The sequence below is a fragment of the Ostrinia furnacalis genome, unplaced genomic scaffold, assembly GCF_004193835.3.
Source record: "Ostrinia furnacalis isolate ACB-3 unplaced genomic scaffold, ASM419383v2 OfSCF3546, whole genome shotgun sequence".
Lineage (NCBI taxonomy): Eukaryota > Metazoa > Arthropoda > Insecta > Lepidoptera > Crambidae > Ostrinia > Ostrinia furnacalis.
The window spans coordinates 416654-435221 of record NW_021133785.1 but is presented as its reverse complement, the minus strand read 5'-3'; the positions used below and the strand labels follow the sequence as shown (position 1 = coordinate 435221).

General features: G+C 42.6%; 1 protein-coding gene and 1 long non-coding RNA gene across 14 annotated transcripts in view; one reads left to right on the top strand and one right to left on the bottom strand.

Annotated features, from left to right (window-relative positions):
• Window positions 1-18568, top strand: part of rhea (Talin_middle and talin-RS domain-containing protein rhea) — a 139605-nt gene that overhangs the window by 69422 nt on the left and 51615 nt on the right. For all 13 annotated transcript variants that reach the window (XM_028311764.1, XM_028311772.1, XM_028311769.1 and 10 more), the window contains 9 exons: window positions 636-763; window positions 1576-1707; window positions 2617-2802; window positions 6172-6326; window positions 7102-7245; window positions 8453-8586; window positions 10389-10501; window positions 11277-11435; window positions 13441-13601. In XM_028311764.1, coding sequence (XP_028167565.1) covers window positions 636-763; window positions 1576-1707; window positions 2617-2802; window positions 6172-6326; window positions 7102-7245; window positions 8453-8586; window positions 10389-10501; window positions 11277-11435; window positions 13441-13601 — 1312 coding nt within the window. The remainder of the gene's footprint in view (window positions 1-635; window positions 764-1575; window positions 1708-2616; window positions 2803-6171; window positions 6327-7101; window positions 7246-8452; window positions 8587-10388; window positions 10502-11276; window positions 11436-13440; window positions 13602-18568) is intronic.
• On the bottom strand, window positions 3616-6073 carry LOC114357948 (uncharacterized). The gene is made up of 3 exons (XR_003656341.1): window positions 6041-6073; window positions 4840-4842; window positions 3616-3679 (listed from the first exon to the last, which is right to left on the bottom strand). It is a non-coding gene; the product is annotated as an uncharacterized LOC114357948 (long non-coding RNA).

Here is an 18568-nt window from a genome sequence, read left to right as displayed (position 1 = left end):
CTGTTCATCTCCGCGAGTTAACATCGAAAACAAAACACGCACGATGGCCCACCTACAGGATACTATTCGACAAGGCCGCACATACGAGCGAACATTGACTCACGCACGCGTATTCTTGTGTATGATGGAAGAAAATAAAGAATATGATGTACTAAATACTGTGCATTATTTAACTGCCTAAATAATAATAAAAACACAGAATGTACTTTTTTAAGTTGCCTCAAGGCACTGAGAGGTAAATAAGTAGTTAATATTATTCATGATAATTCATGCTAAATCATGTATTTCCTCCGTCATTTTCCGCAGTTTGGCACCTCACGTCACATCATTTTACCGAAGTCAGCCCTATAGCTTCCGCGCAGTGCCGATCACTGACGTTTGCCAATAAAATGGTGCTTGACTCTTGAGACAGGCTAAATTACACCATATTGTTAAATGATATTGAGCATACATTTTTTTAAATACCTTCGCGAAGTAAAACTTCTGTACGTAGTACTTATTATTATTCTGTGGTTATACGCAGTGAAAATTGAGTCTTCTCAATACCTAAAACTTAAAAATGGTATACGAGTATAGTATAATATGTATCAAAAAGTTTCAAGAACTTTGTTTTAATACCTTCTGTTTTTCAACAGGCGAGGGAATGTCCGGCATAGCAAGCGCGGTGAAACGCTCGGAACACGAGCAGTTTGCTCGCTCAGTCGGCTCCGTCGCCGCCGCCGTCACAGGGCTCGTGGAATGCACAGCGCAGGCCGCTTACCTGGTACGTATCACCCACAGCTCAATAGATAGACGAACCTAAAGTCTGTTCGCCGAGAGTTGATAAAAAAAAAATTAATATCAGAGGTTCTAAACTCATTATAAATTGCGGCCCGCTAATTATTTTTGTCTATATAATGAAAAAGTTGGTAGATTATCATCATTATCTCTTTTAAATTTACGGGAATTATTCCGGTTAGGGCATACGTGGGGATACGGATCAAACACGTGGCGTCCATGTGTTGGATAAAAAGTATTTCATTATTATCAAGTGGCTTATAGTGTATCCCAATGTTGGGCAAAGCCCTGCCCACTGTCATACCATTCATTACCTATACCCTAAAAAAACTATCTCACTGGCAAGGAGTTGGAACTGTCAAAACTGTCTGGGTGTTGAGGAAACTACTTCTAATTATTGCCCTAATCTTTTACATAAAAATCAGATTTTATGATATAACGTTAGTAGAATTACAGTCGATTGAATATACAGAAAAAGCCACCGTAAAAGTTAGACTTACGTTATACCATAAAATCTGATTTTTATGTATAATATTTGAGCAATAATTAGAAGTATTTTCCCCAAGAGCCTGACAGTTTTGACAGTTCCAACTCCTTGCCAGACAGTTTTTTTAGGATAGCTCCCAAAGCCACCATGACCCAAACTTCATAATTCACCAACATTATATCCTATATTGGAAGCATATGCTGACAAACTTACAGCTTTTATAAAATGACGTAGGTCTGGCGTTCACTAGCTCTTAGTCTATTAGTTTTTGTGATCTGTGATATTGATAAATACATCAATGTTGTCTACAGGTGGCGATATCCGACGAGACGAGCGCGGCCGGGCGACCAGGCCTAGTCGACCAGGCGCAGTTCGCGCGGGCCGCTGCCGCCATCGACCTCGCCTGCAGGCAGCTGGCCGACCCTGCCAGTACGCAGCAGCAGGTAACACACACAGACTATAATGAGACTAAAGTCTGGTCCGTGAGCACGTAGAATTTTGTCCAATGAATGAGGGTTTTCGCGAATGAAAAATCCGCCAGATGGCAATACGTAGACGCGAGGTCCAAATGCTGCATGATTGGTTATTTTTGACATGACATTGACAGATAATAATATGTCAAAATCCACCAATCACGCAGCAGTTAGACCCCACATCCACGTCCCGCCATCTAGCGGATCTTTCATTCGCGAAAACCCTCATTATCAATTTTGTACTGCAACAGTTATAAACTTATAAAAAACTCATAAAACTCATTTATTTCTGTAAATCCCAACTAATATTATTAATGCGAAAGTAACTCTGTCTGTCTGTCTGTCTGTTACGCTTTCCCGCTTAAACCTCGCAACCGATTCTGATGAAATTTGGCATAGAGATAGTTTGAGTCCCGGGAAAGAACATAGGATAGTTTTTATCCCGGTTTTTGAAACAGGGACGCGCGCGATAAAGTTTTTCTGTGACAGACAAAATTCCACGCGGGTGAAGCCGCGGGCGGAAAGCTAGTAGGCTTATAAAAAGCACTTTTACATTTATCCTTTTGTTGCTGGCAGTTTGGCCAGCAATCCTTTTTGATAATTGTTTATGGTTTTTTACTTTTTTTTGTAATATTGTTTTTTGGATTGATTTTGAAGTTGCTTTTGTACTCTCTCGTGTTAATGTTTTGAGCTGCAAAGCTGCAATATGCCTACTGTTTTGGCCCTTTTTTGGAGTTTCCTTGATTCTAGTGGCATACCACAATCACCACCGGCAGGCCGCTCTATAATACAGTCCACCATCGTTTTTAACACCTTTCTTTATTAGACTTATCCAGTATACTCCCACTTCATCGTTCTAATTTAAATGTTTCTCCCCAGGTGCTATCAGCAGCGACAGTGGTAGCCAAGCATACATCAGCTCTATGTAACGCATGCCGCGTGGCCTCATCCAAGACTCAAGAACCTCAAGCTAAAAGACACTTCGTGCAGGCTGCTAAAGATGTGGCCAACTCTACTGCAGCTCTTGTGAAGCAGATTAAAGCTCTTGACAGCGATTATAGCGAGGTGAGTGACCTGTAATACTCTATTTTGTGACAGGGTTTCGAGAATTCTCGAAAAATTCTTAAGTCTAAACGGGAAAAATCTCGAGAACTCGATCTCGAAACATTTCGTGTAACATGTGTCGCGTGACCTCCTCCAAGACTCAAGAACCTCAAGCTAAGAGACACTTTGTGCAGGCCGCCAAAGATGTGGCCAACTCCACTGCGGCCCTCGTCAAGCAGATCAAGGCTCTTGATAGTGATTATAGCGAGGTGAGGGCGGGGCATATAGCTCGTAAAGACGATGGCCGTTGGGGCAGAAAAGTTCTCGAGTGGCGACCACGGGCTGGAAGACGTAGTGTGGGCAGGCCTCCTACTAGGTGGACCGACGATCCGGTGAAGGTCGCGGTAAGAGCCTGGATGCGGGCAGTGCAGGACCGTTCATTGTGGAAAATCTTGGAGGAGGCCTTTGTCCAGCAGTGGACGTCATTCGGCTGAAACGAACGAGTGACTAGTGTTAAAAATGACTAAAGCGACTGAATTTGACTGACAGTCATTTACGGCCAAATTGGTCAAAAACAAGTCATAAAATGTCAGATTCAGTTAATTTACATCTCTATTAATTAGTTGTACGTTCGATTTGCAGCTTCACTTAAGCAAGTATCGTTTGTAAATACAGGCGTAAAGTTAGTACAAGATTGTTTCGTGGGATGTCTAGCAAATTGCGCACAAACTCAAATTCAATGTTAAACTTTTATTTCCAGTTCGATTTTGACATTAAACAAATATCTTTACCTATTGTCAGTTGATTGATAGTGGCATGTCTATTGTTTTATAGATGAACTACACTGAAATGTCCCACCGACGACATTGACAGAAGGGCGCCACCATCTTCGTTCAAACTATAGTTCTAAAATACTGGATTGTCCTGTCGATGACATTGACAGTGGGGCGCCACCGTCTATACCGGATCGCTGGTTCAGATTTTTGCCATGTTGGAAACATTGAAGTAATATTACTACGTATAGAACAGACATCGCGAACAAAATATGTACAGAGCGGGGTGCGGGGCGGGAATTTGACGGACAGCTGTCAGTCAAATCCATGACTATCAAGTTTCATAATTTATGGCGATAAAATCTGCACCAGAAAATGTCGTACTTCATTGATAGGATTGCACGAATAGTGACGTTCCTGCGGTCGCCTCATCATAGACATTGTGAATCGATTGTGAAAATAAACAAATCGGCTAAATTGTGTTAAATTTTTATGGTGCTCAATAGCAAAAAGGTTCAGCTACTTACATTATTTTCTTTTATTATATTGTGCGTTTCCTGTCATGTAATCTAAGCTCCCCTCCCTTAGACTAAAATTAGCCCTCCTAGACAAGTGACAAAACGTAGCAGTTGAAACATTCGAAATCACTTCGCTCTGCCGTTTTTTGGTGTTAGTTACTTCACTCTGTGATGCGATTTTAAAATTACAACTGGCGATTCCGAATTCACAACTGAGGGGACTGAGGCTAATCGTGTTACTTGTGCTACAAGTGCGTATGGGCTTCATACTGATGCTTAAGCCATTAATTATTTTTCTTCCCGATTAAAATCTAATGTAATCGATAATCGCCTTGAGAATCGTTAACTGGTATTTTCTAATTCGATAAAAAAATTACCCATCTCTAGTTTAAAACTGTCATCCAACAGCGCACGAAATATTATGAGTTATAGATAATGATACCATTACAGAGGCGACACTTCGTTTACGTTTAGTTTCTGCCTATTGAATTGGATACTGTAAGGAAACATCGTCATCATCATTTTAGCTACTGGACGTCCACTGCTGAACAAAGGCCTCCTCTAATGATTTCCACATCGCCCAGTTGATAGTGGCCTGCACCCAGCGTCTTCCTGCTATCTTCAGTCAGTCCATCTTGAGATTTTAGAAAAATTCCCACTCGTCACGGTAGGAACAAAGCTAGGGATGACCCACGCCTTCACTCCAGAACCAATAAAATAACTGAAAGTCAGAAACTTTCAGTTATTTTATTGTCTCTATTGTTAACTATCTCAGTGGTTGAGTACACGTATAATAGCTGTGAGGTAGAAGTTACGGGACTATTCCCACCTCTCCTTTTCACCGCTGCATCTCCTGTGTAGCTAGCACCTAGACTAGTTGATTTAAAGCCAAGGTATATCAGTTTTTAGGTAATGACTTAGTGCATCTAAAAATGTAAAACTTTCTAGTTTTTTGTAACATTGAAAAATCTAAAAAGAAGCATCATTTTTTTTACCAAGTGTTTCTAAGAAATTTAAATGGAAGCTTTTGATGACAACGTATTGCTTACTTTTTCAGCTGTCGAACGAATCACTTTTATACTCATAGGTCCTGTACATCGGTAGATTTGGTAAATAAATGAATCCATCCGGACTCAGAAACTAAAAAAATTAAAATAGCTGTAATTTTTTAATACTGGATTTGTCGATTAAATTGATCATATTACTGCGCCCTAACGGGTCGGACACTGGTGACCAGACACACTGTACAATTATTATAATTTTAGCCTATCTCGTGAGCTAGGTGTCAATAATTAGGGTGATTTACTAACTAACCAGTCGCATACGAACAACAGCAGTGAGATTCAAACAAGTTTGATCCATGATGCCGCACGACTATTGTGTGAGCCCACCCGTAACCCAAGCTTATTTAGCTTAACACAAGGGGCTGGACGGGACTATTAGTAATTTGTGCAATACAAAGTGCTTATAATCTTTAAAAAAATATTTTTATTGCTGTATTTAACCTTCCTTTCGTATACTAATTTATGCGTCAGTGTCAAGTCTGCGATTTTTATTCTTTGAAATTTTCGTAAAATGGCTGCCGCCGCGGTGACGCCTTGTAATTAACAAATTAAAATTAAATTAGTGTTTTAAAGTGCATAAATGTACAACTTAATGGTAAAAAGTCATTCCTTGATTTTTACTTAATATGTATCTGGAGTTATTTGAACAGTATTTTCGTCTATAGGATGGCATATTTCAAAAAACAAAACTGCACACAAGCGTGTTGTCACAGCAACCGCTGAGCACATACTAATTGTATTTCGGTCCGTGGACCTATTTACATGCCAGAAACAGTCTAGTTGACATGTCTTCTCTAGTACGTAGTACATTATAACTCAATGGTTGGAAACCATATAGTTGAACGATGGTAGCGCCCCCCTGTCATTGAGTTTGGTGGGACAGTTCAGCGTGGGTCATCTATACATGGTTTCCACCGTGACAAAAGTCGGAACCAGCGATCCCCTGTCAGTGTCAGTTCAGTGTAGTTCTTCTATAATGTGGTTTTCAACAATTTCAACTTATAAATGTCTACAATTATTTTTCTATCTACGCAGGAAAACCGCGCCCGCTGCGCCGCTGCAACCGGTCCTTTGCTAGAAGCCGTGCGCGGCCTAGTCTTGTTCGCGGACCGACCAGAATTCGCCAGCGTGCCCGCTCGAGTTTCACAGCAAGCACGCGCTTCGGTGGAGCCTATACTACAGTGTGGCAGGTTAGTTATATAAAGAGTCATACCTAGCACACTTATCGACGCGGAAAAGAATCGTCGCCGTCAAACTAACGTAAGAACGTGACGTAAGCGGACCAAGACCGACTTGGCTTCGACTAAAGCCTGGTCCGTGAGCACGTAGAATTTTGACCCCAAGCTACCCATCCTTATCGCTCGCGCGTAATTATATTGCTGTCGCGACTGTGCGACGGGCGCCCGCAGTGAGTGTGCGAGCGCGACAGCAACATAATTACGCGCGAGCGATAAGGATGGGTAGCTTGAGGTCATTGGACAAAATTCTACGTGCTTATGGACCAAGCTTTAGGTGATACGTCGAGCCGTAAGCTAGTTGACTACGCATGCCTCGCAGTTCAGAAGCTTGTCCCGAGGCGAGGCGTTTAAGTTACGATTCCGATTAGTGTGCGGTGTAGCAGGAGTTTCATACAAAGAATACTGAACGGCTCTAGTTAATAAGTGTGCTTCGTTTTTAATCTAGCTAGACCGTATTTTCTATTCCAAACCAAAATAGTGTTTTGTTTGATAAGCCAGTCAAATACCTAAGCTCATTTATGGATTAAGATTTCTAGAAAGTACCTTCTTATTAAAAACATTAAAATTATAATGAATTCACTAAATGAGTATGTAATAAATGAAGTAGGCGTTTTGAACGATCTATTTTAATAGTTACCTATGTAAATGATGTTCTCATGTAAATGACTATTGTCTGTTTTGAAAACATTTTCTTTAACCACAAATAAACCCTTATTCTCTCCAACAGGAGCATAATATCGTCGTCCTGCTCGATGCTGGAAGCAGCCAAAGTTCTCGCTCTCTCGCCGCAGGAGCGAACGCAGTGGCAACAACTAGCTGCGCATAGCAAGACCGTATCCGACAGCATCAAGGCGCTCGTCACCGACATCCGGTAAGTTATAGACGCCCCTAGTAGTTCGTTTGTTTCAGCCAAATGACGTCCAGTTCCTGGATCTCCTTAAGGTACCAGGGTAACACCTGGCAGGGTACATTTAGTGTATGACAGGGTACAGCACTACAGGAAGCACTCTCGCAGCGCACCACTTAAGTTTGTAAAGTCAGCTATATCGGTTACTTGCGTGGGCGCAAGCGTAGATACTTTTATGTCCATTTGCATCCACTTGACACCATACAATTACTGGGCTTATATGACGACTAAAACGACAGAGGTTCCCAAACTTATTTTGTCTAATTAACCCATTTTTTCACCTGTTAAAAAACACTATAACTTAAAACGCCCCGATTTTTTTTTCTTTGTAACTTACCGCCCCCCCTTTAGGCCTGCAGCGCCCACAAGGGGGCTTTATCGCCTACTTTGGAAAAAGCTGCCTTAAGCAGTTGTAATTAGAGATGAAACGGATATCCGGTAACTATCCGGTAGGCCGGATATCCGGCCTAAATTTACTATCCGGCCGGATACCGGATAGTAACTCACTATCCGGCCGGATACCGGATATTAAAAAACTACGACATTTTCCTATTAATAAAATGAAATACATTAATCTTTGAGGTAAATATCAATAAAATGGCTTATAATAATGACTGCTTTTATTTAAAGTCCAAAAAGTTACAAAAGCCAATTATTAAGGCTTTTCAAAAAACTAATTTCTCTTTCTGGGCGTGAGTGAATAACTCTAATGACGAATACATAAATAATAAATATCTGTTAATGTCGAAATATTGCCAAATAAAAAAAGCGATCTTTTTTTCACTGATGGTCTGATGACATGATGCATGCAGATCAGTCAGATTACGCAACAAGTAAACTAATTGAATTTTCACTATTCAATCACACACTCACGATAGCAACCGAAATCGCCCGAATTGATCTGCCCCCTAGAAAAGTGACAAAATCTGACATTCTATTCGGACGGATTCGATTTTCGAAAAGTGTGACTAGTCTAGTCTACTATCGCGTTCGAAGCACCTGTGCGGCGCTAAACTCGTCACGACATGCAACGAGACAATTGGCCAACTATCCGGCCGCCGGATATCCGGCTATCCGGCCTAGCAGCTGGCCGGATATCCGGTATCCGGTATCCGGCCAAACAACTATCCGTTTCATCCCTAGTTGTAATAGATGTTAATTTCGTGTGCAGGGACAAGGCGCCAGGCGTGAAAGAGTGCACGGCAGCGCAAGAGACACTAGCGCGGCTGTTACGAGAACTCGACACCGCCGCCATCCAGGCAGTTGGACAGGAGCTTGCGCCGCGACAGGGGAACACGTGGCAGGGTACGTGTGGACAGGGTACACTAGGGACAGGCGTGATGAGTGCACGGCAGCCCAAGAGACACTAGCGCGGCTGTTACGAGAACTCGACACCGCCGCCATCCAGGCAGTTGGACAGGAGCTCGCGCCGCGACAGGGGAACACGTGGCAGGGTACGTGTGGACAGGGTACACTAGGGACAGGCGTGATGAGTGCACGGCAGCCCAAGAGACACTAGCGCGGCTGTTACGAGAACTCGACACCGCCGCCATCCAGGCAGTTGGACAGGAGCTCGCGCCGCGACAGGGGAACACGTGGCAGGGTACGTGTGGACAGGGTACACTAGGGACAGGCGTGATGAGTGCACGGCAGCCCAAGAGACACTAGCGCGGCTGTTACGAGAACTCGACACCGCCGCCATCCAGGCAGTTGGACAGGAGCTCGCGCCGCGACAGGGGAACACGTGGCAGGGTACGTGTGGACAGGGTACACTAGGGACAGGCGTGATGAGTGCACGGCAGCCCAAGAGACACTAGCGCGGCTGTTACGAGAACTCGACACCGCCGCCATCCAGGCAGTTGGACAGGAGCTCGCGCCGCGACAGGGGAACACGTGGCAGGGTACGTGTGGACAGGGTACACTAGGGACAGGCGTGATGAGTGCACGGCAGCCCAAGAGACACTAGCGCGGCTGTTACGAGAACTCGACACCGCCGCCATCCAGGCAGTTGGACAGGAGCTCGCGCCGCGACAGGGGAACACGTGGCAGGGTACGTGTGGACAGGGTACACTAGGGACAGGCGTGATGAGTGCACGGCAGCCCAAGAGACACTAGCGCGGCTGTTACGAGAACTCGACACCGCCGCCATCCAGGCAGTTGGACAGGAGCTCGCGCCGCGACAGGGGAACACGTGGCAGGGTACGTGTGGACAGGGTACATACAATAATGTATAGGGTACATACTGGTAGTGGACGTGTGGACGCTTTGGAAATCGTGATCAGAACACGTGGAAGATTGACTTTCACGTTGACAGGGAACATACTGGGTTGATGTAGATCTTTTGGGTATCATTAATCTGAACACCTTAATGGGTAAAAGAATTGCTGCAGGGTACAATATTGTACAGGATGAAAACTAGTAGCGAATACACTGGCAGGGAACTTGCCGAATTGATGTAGATCACTTATAGAGAATCATTGATCTGAACATTTAGTAGGTCACGGGACATGCTGACAGGGAACAGGATCTACATTTTACTGGATGCACACTAACAGCAAAAACCGTGGAATTTTTCGGTTTTTTATATTACCTATGACACTGGGCAATAATGTGGCTTTCTATTGGTGAAAGAATTTTTAAAATCGGTTCAGTAGATCCCGAGATTACCCCTTACAATTTAACAAATACACAAACACAAACTTCACCTCTTTATAATATTAGTATAGATAATGATTTGAGAAATCGATAGAAAATTGAAAATCCTTGAATTGAAATAATAGGGATGATGACTGGGTAATGAAATCGAAATTCTATTTAGTCCGTCAGACGGATAATTAGAAAATATTACTCATATTTTTTATTTTTTTCCATAATCGAATAATTACAGTATTATAATGAGTTGAAATGTCGCGTGACGTCACTTTTGAGTAAAAATTCTACTCAAGCGTGACGTATCGCGCCATTTCAACTCGATGTATCACTGTTATTATTTAATTATGAAAGAAAATAAAAAATATGAGTCTAATATTTTTTAATTATCTGTCTGACGGACAAATAATTGAAATTTTGTCATCTAGCCTATTCTATATTATTTATCAATCTCACAGGTTACTCGGAGCAAATCGAGAATAGCGCCACAGAAATGCTGGAGCGCGTGGAGCCGCTTCGAGTGGCCGCTATAGGCGAGGCTGAGAACTTGGGACACGCCGTCACGCAGCTGGTGAGTTAACTTACCTTCGCTTCATATTAGTCACAGGACGTCCACTGCTGAACATAGGCCTCACCCAATGCTTTCTTCAAGCTAGGATGCGCGCCGTGATAAAATCTTTTCGATGATTTTAGACTACAAACGTATGAGCTTATCGCGTAAAATTGATGAAAAATTGCCCGGTTGGAAATGGGCAGCTTCCAGTCTCTTCCTGCAGCCTTTATGTTGTCTTTTGTCCACTTCTTTCCACTTTAGTTTGAGCGGTACAAAAAATTTACGAGGCGTTGTATGGTATCAAGTGGAAGCAACTGGACACAAAGTGTCTACAGCGCAGGTAGTACTGATTTCAAAAGCAACGTGCACGGTCGCAAGTTTTAGCGTACAGCTTTAGCAATGAGGGCTATCGTTTTAGCGCCACTGTAGAGTAAGGTCCTGTCACTTGCTAGTAGCGAAGACAGTGGCACCAACTGGTGAGCGCTAAAGTGGTAGGAGGACTATCGCATTTGCACTCATCAAGATGGCGCCACTGTAGAGTAAGATCCTGTCAATCGCCAGGGGTGCCAACTGTTAAGTATAAAAACGATAGCCCTCATTAATGTAGGTGACAGTTAAGAAGTGTTTCATGCGTAGGCGCTTTGATGATGCGTAGATGGCGCAGTTTAAGTCTCAATTAGACTCCATTAGCGAGCGTGGGTGCTTGGATCTTGGGGTCTGCTTATGTATAGTGGTGCCACCTCTCTGAAATGGGCCTAAAATGTCCAAGCTTACATTTGTTTTATTTCGACAGGTATCATACGCAGAAGCAACGTGCACGGGCGCAGTGAGCCTAGCGTCGCTAGTGACGCAATCAGATGCACAGGCGGCGCTTCTACAACACACTCGCACTGTATTAGAGGCAGCCATGGCGTTATTGCGAGCCGCCGCCGCTGCACGAGGCAACCAGAGGGTAAGTGACGTGATAGTGACGTGACAGTGATGTGACAGTGACGCAATAGTGGCGTGACAGCGACAGGGTTACTTGGATGACACAACGGCGACGCCACACCAAGGAGGATGCGTTAGCACGTATAGGAGAAGTTAAAGGGGCTATCACGTGTTAATGACGTGACAGCGATGCTGTAATAACAATGGGATGACGTGACTTGATTGTAATGGTGACGTGATAGTGACGCAGTGAGCCTAGCGTAACTAGTGACGCAATCGGATGCGCAAGCGGCGCTGCTACAACACACTCGCACTGTATTAGAGGCCGCCATGGCGTTATTGCGAGCCGCCGCCGCTGCACGCGGGAACCAGAGGGTAAGTGACGCGATTGTGATGTGACAGTGACGCAATAGTGGCGTGACAGCGACAGGGTTATTTGGATGACACAACGGCGACGCCACACCAAAGAGGATGCGTTAGCACGTATAGGAGAAGTTAAAGGGGCTATCACGTGTTAATGACGTGACAGCGATGCTATAATAACAATGGGATGACGTGACTTGATTGTAATGGTGACGTGATAGTGACGCAGTGAGCCTAGCGTCACTAGTGACGCAATCGGACGCGCAAGCGGCGCTGCTACAACACACCCGCACTGTATTAGAAGCTGCCATGGCGTTATTGCGAGCCGCCGCCGCCGCACGAGGCAATCAGAGGGTAAGTGACGCGATTGTGATGTGACAGTGACGCAATAGTGGCGTGACAGCGACAGGGTTATTTGAATGACACAACGGCGACGCCACACCAAGGAGGTTGTGTTAGCACGTATAGGATGGGTCAAAGAGGCGTGATAGTGACGTGACGGCGGAGCGGCAACAAAGGGGCAACGTGACATGATTGTAATGGTGACTTGATAGTGACGCAGTGAGCCTAGCGTCTCTGGTGACGCAATCGGACGCGCAAGCGGCGCTGCTACAACACACTCGCACTGTATTAGAGGCAGCCATGGCGCTGTTACGAGCCGCCGCCGCCGCGCGAGGCAACCAGAGGGTAAGTGACGAGATAGTGACGCGATTGTGACGTGACAGTGACGCAATAGTGGCGTGACAGCGACAGGGTTATTTGAATGACACAACGGCGACGCCACATCAAGGAGGATGCGTTAGCACGTATAGGAGGGGTCAAAGAGGCGTGATAGTGACGTGACGGCGAGGCGGCAACAAAGGGGCAAAGTGACATGATTGTAATGGTGACTTGATAGTGACGCAGTGAGCCTAGCGTCTCTAGTAACGCAATCAGATGCACAGGCAGCGCTGCTACAACACACTCGCACTGTATTAGAGGCTGCCATGGCGCTGTTACGAGCCGCCGCCGCTGCACGCGGGAACCAGAGGGTAAGTGACGTGATAGTGACGCGATTGTGATGTGACAGTGACGCAATAGTGGCGTGACAGCGACAGGGTTACTTGGATGACACATCGGCGACGCCACACCAAGGAGGATGTGTTAGCACGTATAGCAGAAGTCAAAGGGGTTATCACGCGAAAGTGACGTGACTGCGATGTTGTGGTAACAAAGAATCAACGATTTTCATTGAAATCTTGCGATACTTTTGGAGAAGCTTAACGACACCCTTGTAATTTTCACTTAATCCCGGTTTTTAGACCACTCTTTAGCGAGCGAGAATTGGATATGTCCGTGAAATGCTATCAAAACACTAATTCAAAGTCAATACGTCATTATTTACGCGTACAACCACCGTGTTGTGACGCAATGTGATTCCGTCTAGCTTGTCCAGTAGTATGTGCATAGCTGTGTTATTTGCCTTAACCGATCATTGTAAATTTTAGACCACCCATGCAATATTATCAATTGTAAGAACTGGATGTGTCCGCTAATGGCAATCAAAAACTAATTCAAAGTCAATACGTCATTATTTACGCGTACAACCACCGTGTAGTGTAACCTACAGTCCAGTATTACGTGCATAGTTATCTTATTTGCCTCAACCGATAATTTTTCCACAGGCCGTGTCAGCCCACAGCGAGGTCAACGCCCAATCCCAGCTGACTCGCTCGTCGCTGAGCGAACTGAGCGCGTTCGTCCGCTCACTGAGTACTGAGCGCGGCGCCGTCGGCCCACTGCTGGAGTCGCTCGCACGCTGCCAGCAGCGACTGGCTGAGAACAGGTAGGACTGAACTCATATAACGGACCCACGACATCTGAACTGGAACACGAAGGCTGGTACGAATCCTGCTGACTTGTGGTGAGCCCACTCGTGACACAAGCATATTTAGCTTAGTACGAAGGGCTAACGGGACTAATAGTAATTTATGCAAAACAAATTACTAGTAGTCTTTAAAAAAACATCCGGCTCGAAGGATCAATTTTTTCAAGTTGAAGAGCCAGTGAGGAGCGTTCAACCGCTGCTAGCAGCGCCTTGCTGAGAACACGTACGATTACTCATATCCGGCTCGAAGGACCAATTTTTAAGTTTAATAACAACCAAGAGACCTCGTTCTAACTATGAAATAACATTCAGTTTTCAATTATTTTGATCCATAGGTTCTAAATTCTAATCCTCAGGCTCAAGGGATCAATTTTATTGATGGCTGGTTTATATCCGGTTCGAAGGACTACATTTCATGTTTTAGAGTGAATACAAGGCACTTTGTTCTAGCCTAGAAATGCCATTGAGTTTCCTTTTTTATTACATAGTATTTTGATTTTTAGGTTCTAATCCGGGTTGAAGGACTAGCAGACTAAAATATATTTATTACCGCCTTCTTGTTGTGAGAATATATTTTATTATTTAGCTTTCAATATAATTAAATGCTTTTAACAAATAAGTAACAGTCATAATGCGGCTTGAAGGACCAAAATACGAAAGGTACCAATTAATTTAGGCAATTACATTTAAAGGAAACAGGGTTTCATTGGTGAAAATTAATAGTCAGTAGTTTGTCTAATGAACGAAATGTCTTTTATACAATTTAGACCAAGAGTTTGCACTTATGAACATCAAAATAAATAACTTAAAACAAAAGCTAGCCTTTAGACTACACTATGTACTTTATAATAATAAAACAAACTGAATGAAACATTTTCGCTACCCGCCCTTAACCGACCCAGCTGGCCTGCATTCAGAGCTATTTGCGGCGCGTAAGGTCAGTGTTTATTACGTTCGCGTGGTTTGAGATCGGCGAGGAATGTATTGAGAAGGTAGGGGACGGTACCCTACTGTACTGTACCCTATTAATAAGGTCTATGTCCTACCCTACGGTACTCTCATCATCATCATCATCATCATCATTTCAGCCATAGGACGTCCACTGCTGAACATAGGCCTCCCCTAATGCTTTCCACGTTGATCGATTGGTAGCGGCCTGCGTCCAGCGCTTCCCTGCTACCTTTACGATGTCGTCGGTCCACCTTGTAGGTGGACGTCCTACGGTACCCTATGGATAAAGTTTATGTGAGCTGTCAAAACGCAATCGACTGTAGTGTCGTCGCTATTTTATGAAAATGTGGTCCAATGTTGGTCATCAACAGTCCAAACATAAAATATTCCAATATCCAACTTTTACTAATTTTAGAAGTGTAAAAATTTTAACTCCCAATTTTCTAGATCCTTATTTCGGATTCGAATTTAATTGTTTGCGATGATACTGCAGAGATTTTGTTTTTTGTTCATTGTGTATTTTCTTGCGTAAATGCACAAGGCGTATATACATAAGGATGGCTTTGGTTTCTAAAATATTATTTAGTGGGATTTATTGGACCCAAAAAGAATTTAATTTAATGAGCTCGTGTCTTTGTTGTAGACCTACCTGAGTTGTTTGTATAGGTATTTATATTTCTTCAGTAAATTTCATAAAACTCATTTATTTATGCAAAAGCACTTACACGTCCCAGTATTAACCCTACCACTGCTTCGGGACAATAAATGGGCCAGTGCTGAGAAGAAGCAGCGCAAGAAACTCAGACACTATTGTCAGCCTCTTTTTCAAAGGTTTACAGACTTTAAAATATACAATCTAATCCCCACCGTATATTAATATGCCAGTATTTATAATGATACTTGAATAAGAGTGAAAGCGGTGCACTTGGCGCTCCGCCAGCAAGACTTGTCGATCCGCACGCGATTCATCAATCGATTTATAAATAAACCGCCGTAAATATAGCCGTGAACTGATGACTAAAATTCTCCAATTGACCGTGGTCACTCATTAAAAACAAATCTAACGAACTTTTAGAAACATTATGGATATAAAATATTATATCGCCTCCTAAAAGATACTGCACTACCTAAGCGCCCTTTCGCACGGCAGTTCATTTTTACGGATGATACCGCAAAATGCAGGAGCATTACTGAATCCCGCAAAATTGTGTGTTCACATGACAGTGTCCCAGTTTTTTGCGGTACAAATACAAAAAAAATATGTAGGAAGGCTGCTAGATACAGAACTCAGAGGCGAACTGTAATATAGTGACAATCACAATAAATCGATACCAGATTGCAGTGATACAAGGACTACATTTAAATAAAAAACGGAAAAAAACTATGACCAAGTTTTCTGTGGTTGAGGATTCCGGGTGAAGTTCGCTGAGAGGTGAGATGCAGGCCAAGAGCTTCTCCGTTATGGCCAAAAAAGCTACCATTGGCAGTATTCCAATCGCTGCAACTCCTGTGTAGCCAGGATTTACAGCTTGACCGCCAATAAAAGCCCAACCAGTGAATGTCAAGTCAGTCTGAGCAAAAGTTAAACTGTCATAGGGAAATTAGAAGAAATAAGAGGAGTTCCACTAAATATTTGACAAATAATCTTGCGCCAGAAACCGGCAGGTTTTCTAGCACAAACCACAAAACCCTGGCCTTCAAGTCTAGATCTAATGTATAAATAGCATTTCATTTTTATTGCTTTTCATTCTTGACACATGACGTAGACTGACGAGAGAGTTTTCTTGAACGCGCTAATCTCAGGAACTACAGTAGCCTTATTCACGTAACAAAACTTCAACGACAACAAAACACTAAGTTGCGATCCTATCGAGTAATCGTTCTATCAAAATGACCCTTGTGAATACAAAAGAACTGTTTTTAAATGGGATCAACTTATGAACGTCAGCGAGATCTTGACTGTTAAAATACGTGAATTAGGCCACTGCACAGTGATTCGAGTAGAACAAGCTAGCTGGACAATATTATTTTTTTACTTTAATGGGTTTAATACACGCATTACTTACTTTTTTGTGCAATTTAAGATTAATTAGGCTTGTTATTATAATTATAATAGGTAGGTTTGAAAAAAAAATTTTTTTGGTAATAAAATACTTATTTATTTAAAATCAAGAGAAACAGACTAAAAAGGAAAGAAGAAACTAACTTTACAGTATAATTGGTCTTATGATGTATTAGGTGTTAAAGTATGAAATTCCCGTTTTTTATGGACAATTTTATGAAAATCAAATAAACATTTTTGCGATTTATATGGAACAAAGAATCTCAGTTTTTTTTAATTTAGTTTGTAGACTGGGACAATATTAATGACTTGCCAAGTTGCTGTGGCCAGCAGACATTTGCGCTGCAGCTTCAGCAGCCAATATCAGTTCCCAAGTACTTCTTGAGGAAATGAGGTCTAAAAGTCTTCTTCTTTTCGTCTTTTTGCTGGACTCGTCGAACTCCTTGAGTGGTCGTCCAGGTGTAGAATCTTTCGCCGTGGAAGACTGAACTTTATGAACAGAAACATGTAACACTATGGCTCCGGGAATCCACTCAGTTTGGTTTTTCATGAAGCGTTCCCTGTTTTGCCGTATTTCGTCCATTGAAATGAAATTGAAATGCGACTGATGCTATTCTTCAACTCTCTCAGCAAATTTTCGTGATCCCAATACATCACATTTTGAGAATATAAATTAAAAATCATGCTATTCTGGTCACTTTTTCAATGTTTTAATCATTAATCAAAAAACTTGACTTTTTATTAATCTGAAAAAATAAAATTGTTGTGCAAAAGTGTGCAAACGTATAAAAAAGTTCATCCCCAATTTTCCACCCTTGGGGGTGAAATATTTTCTTCAAATTCGCATGAAACCACCCTTTTGATAATACCTATTCAACAAAAAAATAATCGTTCAAATTGATTTATAATCGGCGGAGATATTGCGTATAAAAAAGTTCATCCCCAATTTTCCACCCTTGGGGGTTGTTTTTTCTATTATTAAATTTAAATGGGACCACCCTTGAGGTATTACCTATACGCCGAAAAAAGATTTTTTCAAATCGGTTCATAATTGGCGGAGTTATCGCGTAACAAACATAGAAAAAAAAAAAAAAAAAAAACATACGGGTCGAATTGAGAACCTCCTCCTTTTTTTTGAAGTCGGTTGAAAACTAGTGTTTAACTTGAGTGAAACCAGGTTATTCGCTAGTTTATTACGTTGCGGAATGTAGACTGCATTATTATTAAATATGTCATCACTAAAGCGTTATGACTGTCGCCAGATAATAATAGCTAGACAATGTTACACTGAGATTATTGTGATGCGCTCAGTATGAACAATAATGTTTTCTTTAGTCTTTTTAACCTGGAGGTCCTGGGTTCCATTCCCAAACAAATTTTAAGAAGATTGCAACCTTGAATCAACTCGTTCTGCTGAAAAAAATATGTTTCGTGCTTCTAAGGACACAAGCCGTTGATTGAGTTATGCCAAACGTTTATACGGGATCATAGTAAAGTCATCAGTTGCTAAATAAGAAACCAAAATTAACTATGGGACAGTTGACATCAATAAGTAAATAAATACTTCCATGACAGTCCTTAAATAAAAATATCATTCTAGCCCTGAAAATTAATTAGTTTTAAATTTTTATGGCTTTGAAATTATTTTCTTTGGAAAGCTTTGACCTAATGACTCATCATCATTGCCACACCATATCTATGGGAGAATCCCATTTTGACAGCCTTAAAAAGTATGTCAATTGTACACTATTGTTTACCCTGACTGAAGAGTTAGTATTTATATTTACATCTAGTGCTAAAATGACGCCGTCTTGCCAGTCTCGCCGCGCAAACAGAAGTGAGCACATTTGTTTACTACGCTGCGCGTGAGTGCTTGTGATTCAATAGTTTGTAGTGGTTGTAAAAGTGGCGA